Source organism: Melospiza melodia, chromosome 2 (genome assembly GCF_035770615.1).
Source record: "Melospiza melodia melodia isolate bMelMel2 chromosome 2, bMelMel2.pri, whole genome shotgun sequence".
Taxonomy (NCBI): domain Eukaryota; kingdom Metazoa; phylum Chordata; class Aves; order Passeriformes; family Passerellidae; genus Melospiza; species Melospiza melodia.
In genome coordinates, this window is record NC_086195.1 from 143,254,243 (window position 1) to 143,269,101 (window position 14,859).

Below are 14,859 nucleotides of genomic sequence, written 5' to 3' on the forward strand. Positions count from 1 at the left end.
GAAAATGTCTGGGAAGGCCTGTTCCTCCTCCCTCCTCAGCTGCCTGGGCCACAGACCCTCTTCTCTCTGGATTGTTGCAGGAACTCATAAACTCATAAACTCGTCTCCATGTGCTTCATCAGCAGGGAAATGGGAAACCAGAGCTTTGGAACTGGCCTTCCTCTCCTGTGCTGTGCCCAAAGCCATATCTCCTGCTCTAGGTGTGGTCACCCAGAAGCCTCAGTGTGGTCAAACCCTGCCCTCCCCACAGAGAGCTCTTCCTGGAGCACTTTTATTTATTTTTATTTTATGTTTATTTTTAATTTGCAGCGCTATTTTAAAGCCAAGAGCAAAGTTTGGAGCCAGCTCTTCCTTGGGGTTGCTGGAGAGCTGGGGAGGGGGAGAGGAGGAGGGAGGTGAGGGCAGCCCTGATCTCCTGGGAGGGGGCAGGAAGGTCTTGCTGTGAAGGGCTGCAAACAAAGGGCCATCTGGGAGAAGAAAGGGGAAGGATGAGCAGGGAGTGCTGTTGTTTTGAAGTGCTTTGGCTCAAGTGGAGTGTTAACTCCTCGGATTGCTGTGCCTCGATACTGGCAGTGTTTAACCGGGGCTTTGAAGTCAACAGCAGCCATTGTTTGGCTGCAAATTGTTTTCTGGGAAGCTGGAGCACCCCTTTCTCTTTCCAGTGACCAGAGCATCCCTTTCCAGTGACACAGCAGCTGTGTGCCAGCCTGTAAGCAGCTGGAGATGGTGTGGGAAGGTGGGAGAGGAGGAGATCCCTTTCTTTTTGGAATCTCCCAAATTGCACGCTTGCTCTGCACTTTGTTTTCCTTCCCCGGGAGGATCGTACAGATTATTTTGTAACACCGAGCAGGTTGTTTGCTGGCCCCAGCTAATATTTTTTTTGTCCATCAGTCTTTCAGCAAGCACAGCTCATCCCAGCCCATTTTAATTCCAGTTCCTGTCTGCATGCAGTAATTAAATGGCTTGGTCTTTGCCTTGGGGGGACTGCAGCTGCAGAGGTGAGGCTGGGCCATGCCCGGGGGTCTGTCTGCTCCCAGGGCTGGCTCACAGCTGGCTGTCACCCTCAGGGGACCAGCATCTCACCCCTGTGTGATGGGGTGACCATGGACAGCCCCAGATTTGTGATTTCTTACACTATTTCTCATCTGGGAATGTGTTTTACTGCCTGCGACTTTGTGTTTTGGCAACCCTGGGGAGAACTAAGCTCAGGGTGAACAAAGCAGCCTGGGGTCAGGGCTCACTGTGCCCTGCAGCTCCTGGTGTGCCTGCCTGGCACTGAACCCAGCAGAACATTTGAAGCTGCTGCTCGCTGTCTCCTGCAGGCTGCACGCTGTTCTTCTACGAGACGGACGGCAGGTCTGGCATCGACCACAACAGCATCCCCAAGCACGCGGTCTGGGTGGAGAACAGCATCGTGCAGGCCGTGCCTGAGCACCCCAAAAAGGACTTTGTCTTCTGCCTCAGCAACTCCCTTGGCGACGCTTTCCTCTTCCAGGTTGGCTTCTGCAAAGGTTTTTTGTGCTTCCCAGCAAGGAGGGCATCTAGCTCTGGGTGAGAGGGGTGGAAAATCCTGAAAAACCAAACACTGCAGGAGGTTTGGGGTTTTCCTTTGGCAGCACTAGAGGAGGGTCATGAGCTGAATGTGATCAGTGTCAAATCTGCTTTTTTAATAACTGGCTGGACCCTCCTTGTGCAGATGGCTGGAGCAAAGAATGGAGAAATGCTCTTGCACCCCTGTAAAAACAGCTTGGGCAGCATGCTTAGAGCACACAGACCAAGGCAGTGACCCCACAGGACACCCAGCTGGGCACTACAAGTGCTGTGCCACTCTGTGTCAGGGGAGAGTGCTCGAGGGGCTGACAAGAGCAGGAGCAGCTGGAAGTGCAAGGGGATGTCTGGATCTGCAGATGCTCTCCCAGAGGGGTGCAGAATCCAGCTGGCCCTTGTTCACACACCTTGCTGCTGCCCCAGAGGACACTGGAAGTGCAGGCTTTGGTTCTTTAATCAGGAAATAGAAATGTCTCCGTTTCACTAGGTACTTTAAAGAAAAAAATCCCAGGGTTTACATCAAAGACCATAGATTAGTTGATGTGTTTCACTTGAAGAGATTTCTGTCATTTGGTAGCCACTGCTTCCCTGAGTGATGTTTAGGTTGTCATCCCCTTTCTTATGTCAGGCTGGCACTAAGCAGGGTGTGACATTCTGTTATTTGCAGTTGGCAGCACGTGCTGAGGTGGGGGCATTTCCTCACTTGTGATTCAGTTTTCTTCACTGGAGGAATCCCTTTATTTCTCTTTCCAGTGACAATGGAGTTTCTTGCCTTCTTAAGCCAGAAGCTACTCTGGGGTAGGATGTGTCCCCACTTCATCACTCCCTTGTATTCCAGAGCAAGAAACTGAATTTATACAGTGTTGTAGGGCCTTGCAGCTGTCTTTGCAAAGGGCTGCATTCTCAAACTGGTGCAAAAAGAAAAGCCCTTCTGATTCTTGGAGGGACTGAGTGTCTGACTGAAAAAACCCATCTTTTTTTGTGGGCTAACTTCCCTTACCCCCTCAATGGGATTTTTCCTTCTGTAGTACTGCCCTGCCCCTCTCTCCTTCACGTTTTCCCTGGGAAGGGGATGAGTATTTTGGCACCTGGAGACCTTCCTCCAGGTGAGAGGGAATCCCAGAGCCACAGAATGGCCTGGGTCAGAGGGGATCTTAAAGATCACCTTGTTCCACCCCCTCCCATGGGCAAGGACACCTCCCACTGTCCCGGGCTGCTCCAAGCCCCAGTGTCCAGCCTGGCCCTGGGCACTGCCAGGGATCCAGGCACACCCTGTGCCAGGGCCTCACACCCTCACAGGGAGGAATTCCTTCTCAATATCCCTCTGGCAGTGGGAAGCCATTCCCTGTGTCCTGGCCCTCCATATCCTTACAAAGAATCCCTCTGTGTTTTTCTTGTGGGCTCCCAGACTCACCCCAAAGCTTTTTCCCCCAGAGCCCAGTGTCATTGTGCCACAGGTAGGTTTTTGTGTAGGGAAGAAGCAAAACTGAGCCTTTTCAAGCAAAATTCAGTCATTTCTATTGCCAGAAATGTTCTGTGATGTGTCCTTTCTGCCAGGGAAGCAGGGGAGAAGGGAATGCCCTCAGAGCAATGGCCCTTGGCTGTCTGTGCTTTTGCAGCAGATCCTGCTTCTGCTTGGGGCTTACAGCCTGAGTGAGAAAAGTGGTGTCGTTGTGGGACACCCCTGTGCCACCGAAGTTTGGGAGTACCAGTGTGAGGCCCAGCTGGGCCTCTCGGGGAAGCTCTCCTTAGCTTCATCCTTGGCTGTGTCACCTCAGCGAGGATGACCTTCCTCATCTTCCCCAGCAAATGGAGAAGTCATGCTGGGCTGTCTATTAATAGATGAGCCATCATCAGAAGGTTTAATTAGAACAAGGTGGTTTGGCACCTTGCTGCTTTTCCAGCCAAATACCAGTGGGATTATTGCCACAGGCTGACACTCACACAAAGACTTTGTTTCATGACCTGCTGTAAAAAGGAATGGAGTTTAGGAAAAGGCCTTAGATTGACTTCTTATTTTGAAGATCTGGAAAGAAGAATCTGGAAAGATTTTTCTTTGTGTGTCAAAAGGCTCTAATCAGAATAGTTCTCTTCCAGAAAGAAGTACTGGTGTCTCATGTTCCAGCCTGCTGTCTCATAGAGTAGTTTGGGCTGGAAGAGACATTAAAGATTATCCAGTTCCATGCCTTGCCATGGCTTGGAACTCCTTCCACTCTTCCGGGTTGTTCCAAGGCCTGTCCAGCCTGGTCTTGGACACTTCCAGCAAGGAGAAATGTTCCCTTTTCCCAAACTGCCATGTCCATGCTTGGGAAGGGACAGTGCCAGAGCTGTGGAAATGAGGATGAGCCTGCCTTTAATGGTAACAGGGGTGTCTTCAGAGTGCTTTAAGACCTTCAGAAACAAAAAGCTGTTTGTCTGTGCACCACCATAAAGCTACTCATACTTCTCATGGTCACATTTTGTGCCATTAATTTATTGTTAACTGCTGCACGGCAGAAAAGCTCTCCATCCTGGGAAGGGCACAGCCGTGGTGCATTCCCTGCCTTAGGAGCTGGAGTCTAGATCCATGGCTAAACGCCAAGCTAGAAATGATGGCCAGGGAGGTGATTGCTGAGACCTTGCTGGGAAGCCCCCCCAGCTGCAAAGCACAGATAGAGGTGTAATTCCAAGAGTTAAAAATGGGGTGATGGGTGTACATAAGTGGATTTAAGGCTTTGAATCTGGAGATCAAAGGCAGAGGAACCTACTTGGAGTTGCATGTGCTAATCTGCCATCAGTTCCATCAGTCTGGAGGAGGGTGCTGAGCTCTTTCCCTTTCCCCCCTCGGGCAGACGTGCAGCCAGACGGAGCTGGAGAACTGGATCACGGCCATCCACTCGGCCTGCGCCACCGCCGTGGCGCGGCAGCACCACAAGGAGGACACCCTCAAGCTGCTCAAGACCGAGATCAAGAAGCTCGAGCAGAAGATCGACATGGACGAGAAGATGAAGAAGATGGGGGAAATGCAGCTGTCCTCCGTCACAGACTCCAAGAAGAAGAAGACCATACTGGATCAGGTGAACTCAGAAGTTCTCGGGGATTCTGCTGGTCACAGCAACACCGAGATGTGTTGGGCAGTCTCTTTTCCCAGCCTGGTGGTGGAAGGAGTCAGAACTCTTCTATTCTCATTCTCAAGGTTGTTTATTGTATCTTTTCTATAAAATTCTTTCTCTGGCCTGCTGAGGTCCGTTCAGCAGGTCAGACAGAGGCACACTGCCTGCCCCCAGGGCAGCGTTATCTTTTTATACTAAAATCCATGTGTACATTATTTACCATAACTTCCCAATACCTATCACCTATGTTAGACAGTGAGCTTCTACTCTAAACCAATCCAAAAGTGCCAACATCACAGCAGAAGATGGAGGCCAAGAAGGAGGAGAAAGGCTGGACGTGCCCAGATTCCTCCATCTTGCCTCCTGAACCCCCATTCTAAAAACCCCAAAAATCTGTTTTTCACGCCATGACCAACTAATTATTGTTCTACTTGGACTTTTGTGGCTTGCAGATCCTCATATAAGGTTGGTAATTTTTTCCATGGGTCAAAATCAAAGTCACAGGTGTCTTGGGCTCTGTGCCAAGGTTTCTGAGCCCCCCTGGCAGGGGTTTGAGCAATCCAGGATATCCAGAGGGATGTCCTGAATTCCGATAAAAAGTCCCTAGCGTGGGTTTAAGGCCTTGTAGAGGTTGATGGGAGCTCCCTGGAGAGCTGTGCTGCTGCCTTAGCTGCACCATTGCTTCACTAAGGTCCAGCATGGGCTGTCTGCTGGCCTCCAGGAGATTTGGATAGCAGGAGGCTGCCAGGCCATGGCTGGGGGATGCTTTGGGGAACAGCTGTTCACACACCAGCAAACGCTGCTGCTGGCAGCTGGGCTGACGAAGCCATGCCTGATTGTGCTGTCACAAGGGCCTGCCCTGACCTTGTGGCTGCATCCCTGGGCCCTCCCCTGCTGCCTTCAAGTGGGCAGCGTGGCTGGCTGCCTTTCAGAAGCAGAGAGCCTCGAGCAGATGTCTCCCACACTGCTGCAGCAGCACCTTATTTTGGGAAATTTGACATATGGCTGCTGCTTCCCTCATTTGGAGCTCTCCTGCCACGGCTGCCAAGTGTGTCTGTAATGCAGAGCATAGGGGGAAGTGGCTGGGGCTGAGCTAAAGGGATTTGTACCCCCTGGAAGCCTGTGGGAAGGGGAAATAGGGGAGAAAGAGGAAGGAGATGGTAAAGAACCCTACTCAAAGCTGTCAGTCACAGTGAGAGGGCAGAGCAGTCTCTCTCTTTATGTAACTGAGTTTGGATGCTTTGAAACTGTTTCCTATAAGCCATTTGAATTATTTAAATAAGTCCTTCCATAGGCTGATTGCAGCACTCTTCTGCTGATCAGATTAATTATCCCCAGTGTATGGCACTTTTTCAAGCTCTGTTGTTGCTCACAGCAAAGCTGCTGCTGTGGCTGCTGATTTGGGTTGCCCTGTGCCTGGAGTTTGGTGGGCTTTGCTCTTCTGATTCTTCAGATGCTCTTGATGCGTGAAAGAAGCCTCTTAAGGGACTGCTGAGCAGAGAATCCTGGAAATACAAAGAAAATTAAAAATGAAAATTTAATCCTGTTAATTAGCATTGTATCAAAGGAGCAGTTGTCCCAGGAGGAGACTTTTGCCACGAATGTAGAAAGTTGTTTTCCATCTAATCAAAACTCTTTAACTGTTTGCATCCTTTGGGGGGTTGGGAGGGCAGGGGAATGTGGGAAAATCAGCACTCAGGGTTTGTTGGGTGAGATCAGCCCTGGTGAAAAGGGTGAGTGTGGTGCTGTGAGGGTTTCTAGGACGACGTGAGAGATGAGAATTTGACCTCATGTTCTTAGAAGGCTGATATATGATATGATATGATATTATATTATATTGCTATACTAAAACTATACTAAAAAGAATAGAGAAAAGATATATTAAAAGGCTAGAAAAGAATGAATAATAAAAACCCGTGACTGACAAGAATCCCAGCACAACTAAACTAAAATTAGTCATTAAGTTAACACAATGCACATAAAACTAATTAAAGGTACACCTGTTAGTAAACAATCTCCAAAGCAATCAAATAATTATTGTTTACATTTCTTTTCTGAAGCTTCTCAGAAGAAAAAATATTAACAGAGGGATTTTTCAGAAAATATCATAGTGACAGGTGTGTTGGTGGAACCCAGGAAATTCCTCTGGCTGCCCTTGACCCCCTGCCTTTGATTTAGCCCTTGGAAAAAACAATTACCAACCTTTATATGAAGAATTACAAGTCAAGAAAGTTTAAGTAGAATAATAGTTAGTTTGTCACAGGGGTGAAAAATAGATTTTTGTGGTGTTTAGAATGGGAGCTCAGGGTCCCAAGATGGAGGAATTTGGGCGTGCCTTGTCCTTTTTCCTTCTTGTTCCTAGCCTCCATCTTCTGGGTGATGTTGGCACTTTTGGACTGGTTTAGAGTAGAAACTCACTGTCTGACATAGATATTGGGCAGTTGTTGTAAATAGGGCACTTTTAGTTGGGTTTGGAGTAGAAATTTACTTTTGATAGGTATTGGGAAGTTATTGTAAATAGGGCACTGTTGGATTGGTTTAGAGTAGAAACTCACGGTCTAACAGAGGTGATAGGTTTTGGGAAGTTATGGTAACTAATGGACATGTAGTTTTTAGTATAAAAAGATAACACCACCTCTGAAGTGGGCAGTATTCCTCTGTCTGACCTGCTAGACAGACCTCAGCAGGTTGGAGAAAGAATTTTATGGATAAGAAGCAATAAACAACCTTGAGAATGAGAACAGAAGAACTCTGACTCCTTCTTTGAGTGCTGGGCTGGGAAAAGAGGCTTGTACATATCTGAGAGTCCCTCTGCCCAGCAGAGATTGTGCGAGTGTGCCCCTGTGGGTTTTCCCAAGGCATTGACCAGGCTCTGTCCCTTTCTGTCCCCCGGCAGATCTTCGTGTGGGAGCAGAACCTGGAGCAGTTCCAGATGGACCTGTTCCGGTACCGCTGCTACCTGGCCAGCCTGCAGGGCGGGGAGCTGCCCAACCCCAAGCGCCTGCTGGCCTTCGCCAGCCGCCCCACCAAGGTGGCCATGGGCCGCCTGGGCATCTTCTCCGTGTCCTCCTTCCACGCCCTGGTGAGTGGGCAGGGCTGGCATGGGCTGGGCTGGGCCGCAGGAGCGGCTGGGGGAGAGCCGTCTCTGTCCTAGAGGTGTCATTTGGAATTTCCACCAGAAACAGATCTTCCTGGTCATCTCGAGTGTCTTCCTGGTCATCTCAAGTGTCCCCAGATTTGGGTGTGATCCACACATCCCCTGAAGTCAGTGGGAGCCATCCCATATGGACACATCCCATTAAGTCAGTGGGAGCCATTCTGAGACCCTCAGCACATGCTGGCTGAGACCTTCTTGGGCTGTCTGACTTTATTCCAAGCAATTATTCCAATACTCTGGTCATCCACACCTGGTGCTCCACAAGGGAAGGGAAATGTGCTCCCTGTGGTGTGGCAAATAATGGTTGTTTAAATTTAAATACTGCAACAGCCCAGCTCTTAAATGTAGAGGGAAATGTTTTGCAAAATGAATTTGAGTCAAGTTCTTGTAGTCTCGGCTTGGACTCCTGGAGGTTCACAGAAATAGCTGAGCTCCACTGTTGTCTTGTAGATGTCAGCTGTAGCCTGCAGTTGAATGCAGAGCTGCAATTCAGTCAGGGGCGTTTTTATTCTTTCCTATATGAAAAGATTAGCGTCATCATACTGCTAATTGCTGCTGGATTTATTATATTTTTTAAGTGGCGGGCTGTAATTTGCATTTATGCTTTTTTTTTTTTTTTCACATCAAGCAAAGCACTGAGCTCTAGCCTGAAAAACAGTCTGCCTCTTCATGCTGGTGTCTCTGGAGAGCCAAGGGAAAAAATATGTTGGGAAAAATGTTGTGTTGGAAGAGACACGTGTTTTCTTCTCCTCTCAGCAAACTCTCATGTCCTCCTTTGCCCCCAGGAACGTGGGGAAGTGCAGCCTCATGTGAGGAGCCCTAACTCAAGTTTCAGGAAGGGAATTTACCCAGGGAAGCTGTGGCTGCCCCTGGATCCCTGGAAGTGTCCCAGGCCAGGGTGGACAGGGCTTGGAGCAGCCTGGGATAGTGGAAGGGGTGGAATAGGAGGGGATGGCTTTAAGGTCCCCTCCACCCCAAATGATTCTGTGACTCCATGACCCTGGTCTCCTGAAGGTGTCCCAGTACATTCATCCAAGATGTGCTGAGTTACCCCATGTGGCTCTGTGTAAATGTCCCAGGCGCAGCTGGGGAGCCTCTCAGTGTGGAAATGGAGGTGTTGCTGTGGTGCTCAAGTTCTCCTGTTCCTGGATTTCCCCCCAGTTCCCAAGGAGAGCCCTGATTGCTCACAGGGTTCCCTGGTGCAGCAGCCAGCCTCTGTCCCTCCCGCTGCAGTTCTGGATGTGCTGCACCCAGCCAGTTCCTCAGCTGGGGACATCCCTGGCTGTTCCCAGGGCCACTCTGCTGCTCTGGGCTGTGGGAATGCAGCACTGAGGTGTTCCAGGAGGTGCAGTCAGCAGGGTGGGTCTGTCTGTCTGTCTGTCTGTGCCTCCTGCCCCTCCCTACCGCTCCCTTTTTGGCAGGAGAGGAGCTCCTCTCCTCAGGCCACCACCACCTGGGAAATCTGATTAGACAGACTGTTTATTGGGCCTGAACTGTTCATCTCTGAGTGATGTCCCACTCATCTCCAGAGCTCCCCAGATAGCTGGGCTCAGTCAAGGCAGTGTCTCTTGTTGCCACAGGGCATTTTGCTGTAGGGCAGCTGACACTGCTCTGATGGGAAGGGTCATTTCAGATCCCTTTTCCCTTTCCTGTGCCTTGCTCAGTCCTTCAGATGTCACTTATCTTTAAGGAAGTGCAGGCTGAAATGCCATGAGCTCCCTGCAAGCCTTTATCTGGCCTTGCTGCACCTCTGAGTCAGCACCAGCATGCCCAGAGTGTTTCCACAGGAAGGAGCAAAGAGGAAGATGGGGTTTTTGGGAAGCAACTGATAAGTTTGGAAATCTCAGGTTTCACATGTCCACCTTTGAAACCTTGCTAGGAAAAAAAAAAAAGAAAAGAAAAAAGCCCAAACCCTTCCCTGGTGCTGAGGTTTTGCTCAATGTTGATTAGGTGGTGTGCACTGTCCATTTCAATATTTGGTGTTGGATGCTGGCAGAAGTGAGTTAATTCGCAGTGAGAAGGCAGCAGCCTGGCAGCGTCCCCACTGTCCCAGCAGTGAAAACTCTGTGTTGCCATAGGATTTGCCCTTTTTCCCCCCCAGACCCCCCAGTTTGGGGGGTTTGTGCTGGGGTGCTGAAGCCGTGTGGCATTGACAGGTGGCGGCTCGCACGGGGGAGTCGGGAGTGAGGAGAAGGACACAGGCCATGTCCAGGTCTGCCAGCAAGAGGAGGAGCAGGTTTTCTTCTCTCTGGGGGCTGGACACTACCTCCAAGAAGAAGCAGGGGAGGCCCAGCATTAACCAGGTAAGAGGTGGGAGTTTGGGGTGCTGTTATTGCAGGGGTGGTTTGTTGGTGGGCAGAACGCAGCTCTCGCAAAGAGTCGCTGGCACAGTCATGGTGTTCCTCATCCCGTCCAAAATCAGGGGCTGCAGCTGCACATCAGGGCACAGCAGCTCCTACCAAAGGGCTGGAATTGGTCCTTTTCTTCAGCTGGATTATGTTGTTGCATTTCTGCTCCTTCTGCTTTTCCTGCAGGCACCCTCCCTAATCTCAGGAGCAACAAAGCAGCAGTGTAAAACAGACACAGCTTTGGAGGGAGAACCCCAAAACAATCCAGACTTGTTTGGTTATTTTTAATTTAAAATGAGGAGTTGGTACAATGATTTAAATGTAGCTGAGTTTGGTGAAAACTTCCTCAAGTGACAAGGAGCTTTGCATTTAGTTGGGACACTCCCTGTTTTGGTTCAGATTTATAAAAAAGCAGAAGTTGTGCAGTTTCCACCCAGTCACTGCCCAGATCTTTCTGTAGAAAACGTGCTCCAGTGTGGTAGGAAGGTGCTTCTCTGTTATTCTTTGCAAACATTCCTAATTACAGCTTTCACTTTTTGAGAGCCACACCTCACCTAATTGCAGGAAATGTAGGCTCTGCCTTTCTTCTCTTCCCTCACTTCTTGTGGGGAGAAAGGCTGGGGCCACACACTGCTCTGTGCCCTGTGATTTCTGGTGCTGTCTCTGCAAGCAGCAGTGGCTGTTTTGTTCAGCAGAGGATGATGAGACACTGGAAGTTCACCTGATGTATTTAGAGGCTGAGCAAAAGCCCAGGGCTTGGCTGGGATGCAGCTCCAAGAGCACATTCCCAGTTCCTTGTGCTGATGCTGCAGCATCCCCGTTGCTTTGTATTTACTTGCCCCAAATCCCTTCTCCTGAGCTGGGATCCTGCCTGTGCTGTGTTTTCAGACCTGTTTTTTCATCCCCCTGAGCTCCCCTCCTTTTGTTTTTCCTTTCAGTGGAGATAATTGCATTCTTCACGCTGCCTCCCCTGCTCCTGCCCCCCTCACTCCTCCACAGCTCAGGCATGGGGAGGGATTCTGTTCCAGGTTAAAGGAAATCCATTGTGCAGAGAGTTGTAAAAAGTGTCAAGTTTTGAGGAAGCAGCAGAGTGCCTGAATGGAGTGCCTGAACACATGTCCCTTGCTTGTGCAAAGTCTTGCCTGTTGGAAGCAAAAGGCAGAGACCTTTTCCATCCTGCCTGGTCCCTGCTTCATTTTGGCCAGGGAATAATTAACAGCCCAGCAACTTGGTCCCAGGGCTGTGCTGATGTGGAGCTCTAAAACTGAACTTTTCACTTCTCGTTGTTGGGCTCTGCTGCAGCACCAGCCCTGCCTGCCCTGTGCTGATTTGGGGTGGGTGCTGCACATATTCCTGTCTGATCATCCCTTCATCATGTTGGTTTTGGCTCTCTGGCTCGTGCAAGCAGCGTGTTTGGGGATGGCTGTTTGTATTTCTCAGTTGGAATCCTGTTCTGGATGTGGGACAGGCTGTTCTGCCCATGGCATGTACTGTGCACAGGGAGTCAGTTTGTGTTTAAGGCAGATCTCTTCTCTTGTTCCTCAGGTGTTTGGAGAAGGAGTGGATTCAGTGAAGAAATCCCTTGAAGGGATCTTTGATGACACAGTCCCAGATGGCAAGGTAAAACCCCAGCTCTCCAGCTACCTCCTTCCCCCACGTTTGCAGCCAGTAAATTCAGAATAAATGAGAAGATTTGCTATTTTGCCATTTCTAAGCATTGGAGCAGCAGTACCCACAACAGTTTTGTTGTGGTTTGCCCAGAAACACTGCACATTTCGGTTTTAAATTCAAATCTCTTTCATCCCTGCTATTTTGCTGTTGCATTCCTGGCATTTCCAGTAGGCATAGGGTGAAACCCCAGGAGAAGCACACTGCAGCAGTGTGTGGGTGGCACAGGAGGCACACTCTACCCTGCTCAGAGAAAACTGCAGGTGCCTGTCCAGACAAGCCTTCAGCCTGGGCTTAGGAGCCAAATATGTTCTGTCTGAGAGCTCTGGTGCAGCACATAATGCACCAGTCAGTGATGGAGAGGGAGCTGTGTTGGGCTGCGGTTGTCATGATGGATTTTGTCTGTTTAGAGGGACAAAGAAGTGGCCCTGAGCAGCGTCCACCAGCACAACCCCGACTGTGATATCTGGGTGCACGAGTACTTCACGCCCTCGTGGTTCTGCCTGCCCAACAACCAGCCCGTCCTGACTGTCATCCGGCCTGGGGACACCTCCAGGGACGTGCTGGAGATGATCTGCAAGGTAAACCTGCCCCGGGGCAGCTGGAGATCACTGTGTGCCACTGCTTGGGCTGCTCTGCACTGGGACACCAGGTCTGCCTGGGGTGGCACACACAAACCACACTGCAGTGCTGGGGCCAGGGGCACAGCAGAGAATTCCCTGCAGCTGGAGCTGACCTGCTGTGGCTGCAGGGACAGCAGGGACAGCAGGCTGGGGTTTGCCCTGCCCACTCTGGCTGCTGTGTATGAGCCTGGAAGTGCCTGCACATGCTGGCTCTGCCTTTCCCAAAGCTAGCCATCCCCTGTCCCTGCAGTGGCACCAAGCTGAGGGTGGGACCCATCTCCCAGCCCCTGGGTGCCCCACACTGTGGTGGTGCAGCCACCCCGGTGCCCCAGCTCTGCATCCCTCCCACAGCCCCTTTCCCTGTGCCAGGCAGGTGAGGTGACCTCAGCCAGCCCTTCCCAGGAGCCATCCCTGCTTCCCTGCCCCCAGGCTGGCACTGAGACAGCAGCAGCAGCCCCAGGATGGGGAAGGTGCAATCCAGACTTGGTGTGTTTGCTGCCTGCAGTGCAGAACCAGACCCAGCCTGGCGTGGGTGGCAGGAGGGGACAGAGGGAAGCTTTTATCTACATTGGAGCGGGGGGGGGGGGGGGAGAAAAACCACCTGGATTTCTTTGCCAGATGAAGTATCAGAGGCGTTGGGCCATTAAAAAGAGTTCCATCTCCAAAGAGTTGGGAACTTTGACAAATTAAACACAGGCTTTCAGCTCTGGCAGCTGCGTAATGTGTGTTTTCGGAGCGAGCGAGACCTGTCACGTGCCGCTCTGAAAAGTGAGTCTGCTTTGTACAACAACAACAGCAGGAGAAAAGAAAACATTTATTACTATTGAGAGCTTAACTTTGGGGACTTGGAGAGCGTGTTGCATGTGCCTCTGAGGGAGGGAAGGTGAGAGAAAGGCGTTTGTTTCCAGTAATTGCACGGTGCGCTCGTCTCTCTGCCAGGTGCGCTGCAGCTTCTGAAAGCTCTGCTTTGTCTTCAGCAAAAGATGACATTTTGGGAGAGAGGCATAACAGGGAAGCTGGATGACACATGATTAGTAATGGTTTATTTTTAGGGTTTATGTTCTGCTTTGGGTGAGGATGGTTAGCTCAGTGGACTGGATCGGGGTCTGGTCTCTCCCTGTGCTTTTGCTGCGGTGGGTGGGGGTGTTTAAGGAGAAGGGGAGGTTGGTGAGTGTGTTTTCAAGCACTACTATCTGTTTCTTTCCTTTCTGTGAGAGTTTTCAGCCTGAAAAGCACTGTTGAGATGCCTTTTTTTCTGTAGCATTTAATAATCAATCTCTTTCTTCTGTCTCTTGCATTCAGCTCATTTTCCCCCCTTTAATATCCGATCCACATCATTTCACATCAGTTTGCCATCTGCCATCTGAGAACCAGTCAAGTTCTGGTACAGTAAACATTTCAAGCTCTACATTTCATATAAACCTCCTCATGTTTGTGTGGATGTGGTTAAATCTGTGCTGCTAAACTGAGCTTGATTCTTCTGTTGGAGAACATTCAATGCACTAAAGTCATTGTGGAAAATGTGTTCTTATGCTAACATTGCTGCTTGTTATTATACAGCCAGTTAGGCTTTGGAGGATGCTTTGTGACACTTTTATGATTCAAGATTGGTGGGAGGAGTGTTTAAAGCATTTTTAAAGTGGTTTCTCAAAGATTTCTGCTCAGATGTAAGTAGCAACATCGCTTGGAAGGCAGGAAAACTCAGTGTATATGCATCAAATTGCTTTCTCTGGCTGATAGGAAATAGTTGGTCCCTTCCAGTCTTAACCATCCTGTGATTCTGTGATGACACTGCTCAGTGTGAAGGAATGTATATGCATTAGTAGCATTTGCATAATGGTATGTCTTAAAATGGAGGAGGAAATCACACTCTGTACACGGATTTAGGCAGAGCCAGTGTGGAGATAATAACACCAAAACCCAACATGGAGATAATAGCAGTAAAAAACAAGCCCATGTGACTACATGGCATTTTGTCTTTTGACTGCATAAAAAGTGAGGCAAGAAAGGTTGGGGTGTTTTTTATCCCTCACCATTTACATTTTTCAAAGAGACCTGCATGAGGGGCAAGAAGCAGAGAGCTCAAGGTCTCAGGGTTTGTGCTCAGAGCCTCTCAGAAGTTGAGCCTGGTGCTCTGGGGGCTTCCTTTGCCTTTGGGCTGGTGTTTTCCTGCTGGGAGGGCTGGGCCACACAGGAGCAGTGGGATGGCCACATTCCTGTGCTGCTGGAGAACGTGCCAGGCCCTCTCCTTGGCCAAAGGAGCTGTGCTTGTGTGCCAGCCCACCGTGGCACTTGGAGCCTCTGGAATGGGATCCCAGCCCGGCTGTAAATTCTTGTCCTGGAGCACCTCAGCTGAGCTGTCAGGCTGTGCTTTAAACAGGGTTAGCTGCTTAATTTAGTCCAGACCTAGCCAGAGTTATTAG

The 14,859-nt window shown here is 50.0% G+C and overlaps 1 protein-coding gene across 3 annotated transcripts in view; it reads left to right on the top strand.

Annotated features, from left to right (window-relative positions):
- Positions 1-14,859, top strand: part of TIAM1 (TIAM Rac1 associated GEF 1) — a 142,474-nt gene that overhangs the window by 85,123 nt on the left and 42,492 nt on the right. For all 3 annotated transcript variants that reach the window (XM_063150258.1, XM_063150255.1, XM_063150256.1), the window contains 6 exons: positions 1,323-1,495; positions 4,380-4,604; positions 7,537-7,722; positions 9,954-10,100; positions 11,691-11,765; positions 12,224-12,394. In XM_063150258.1, the coding sequence (XP_063006328.1) occupies positions 1,323-1,495; positions 4,380-4,604; positions 7,537-7,722; positions 9,954-10,100; positions 11,691-11,765; positions 12,224-12,394 (977 nt within the window). The remainder of the gene's footprint in view (positions 1-1,322; positions 1,496-4,379; positions 4,605-7,536; positions 7,723-9,953; positions 10,101-11,690; positions 11,766-12,223; positions 12,395-14,859) is intronic.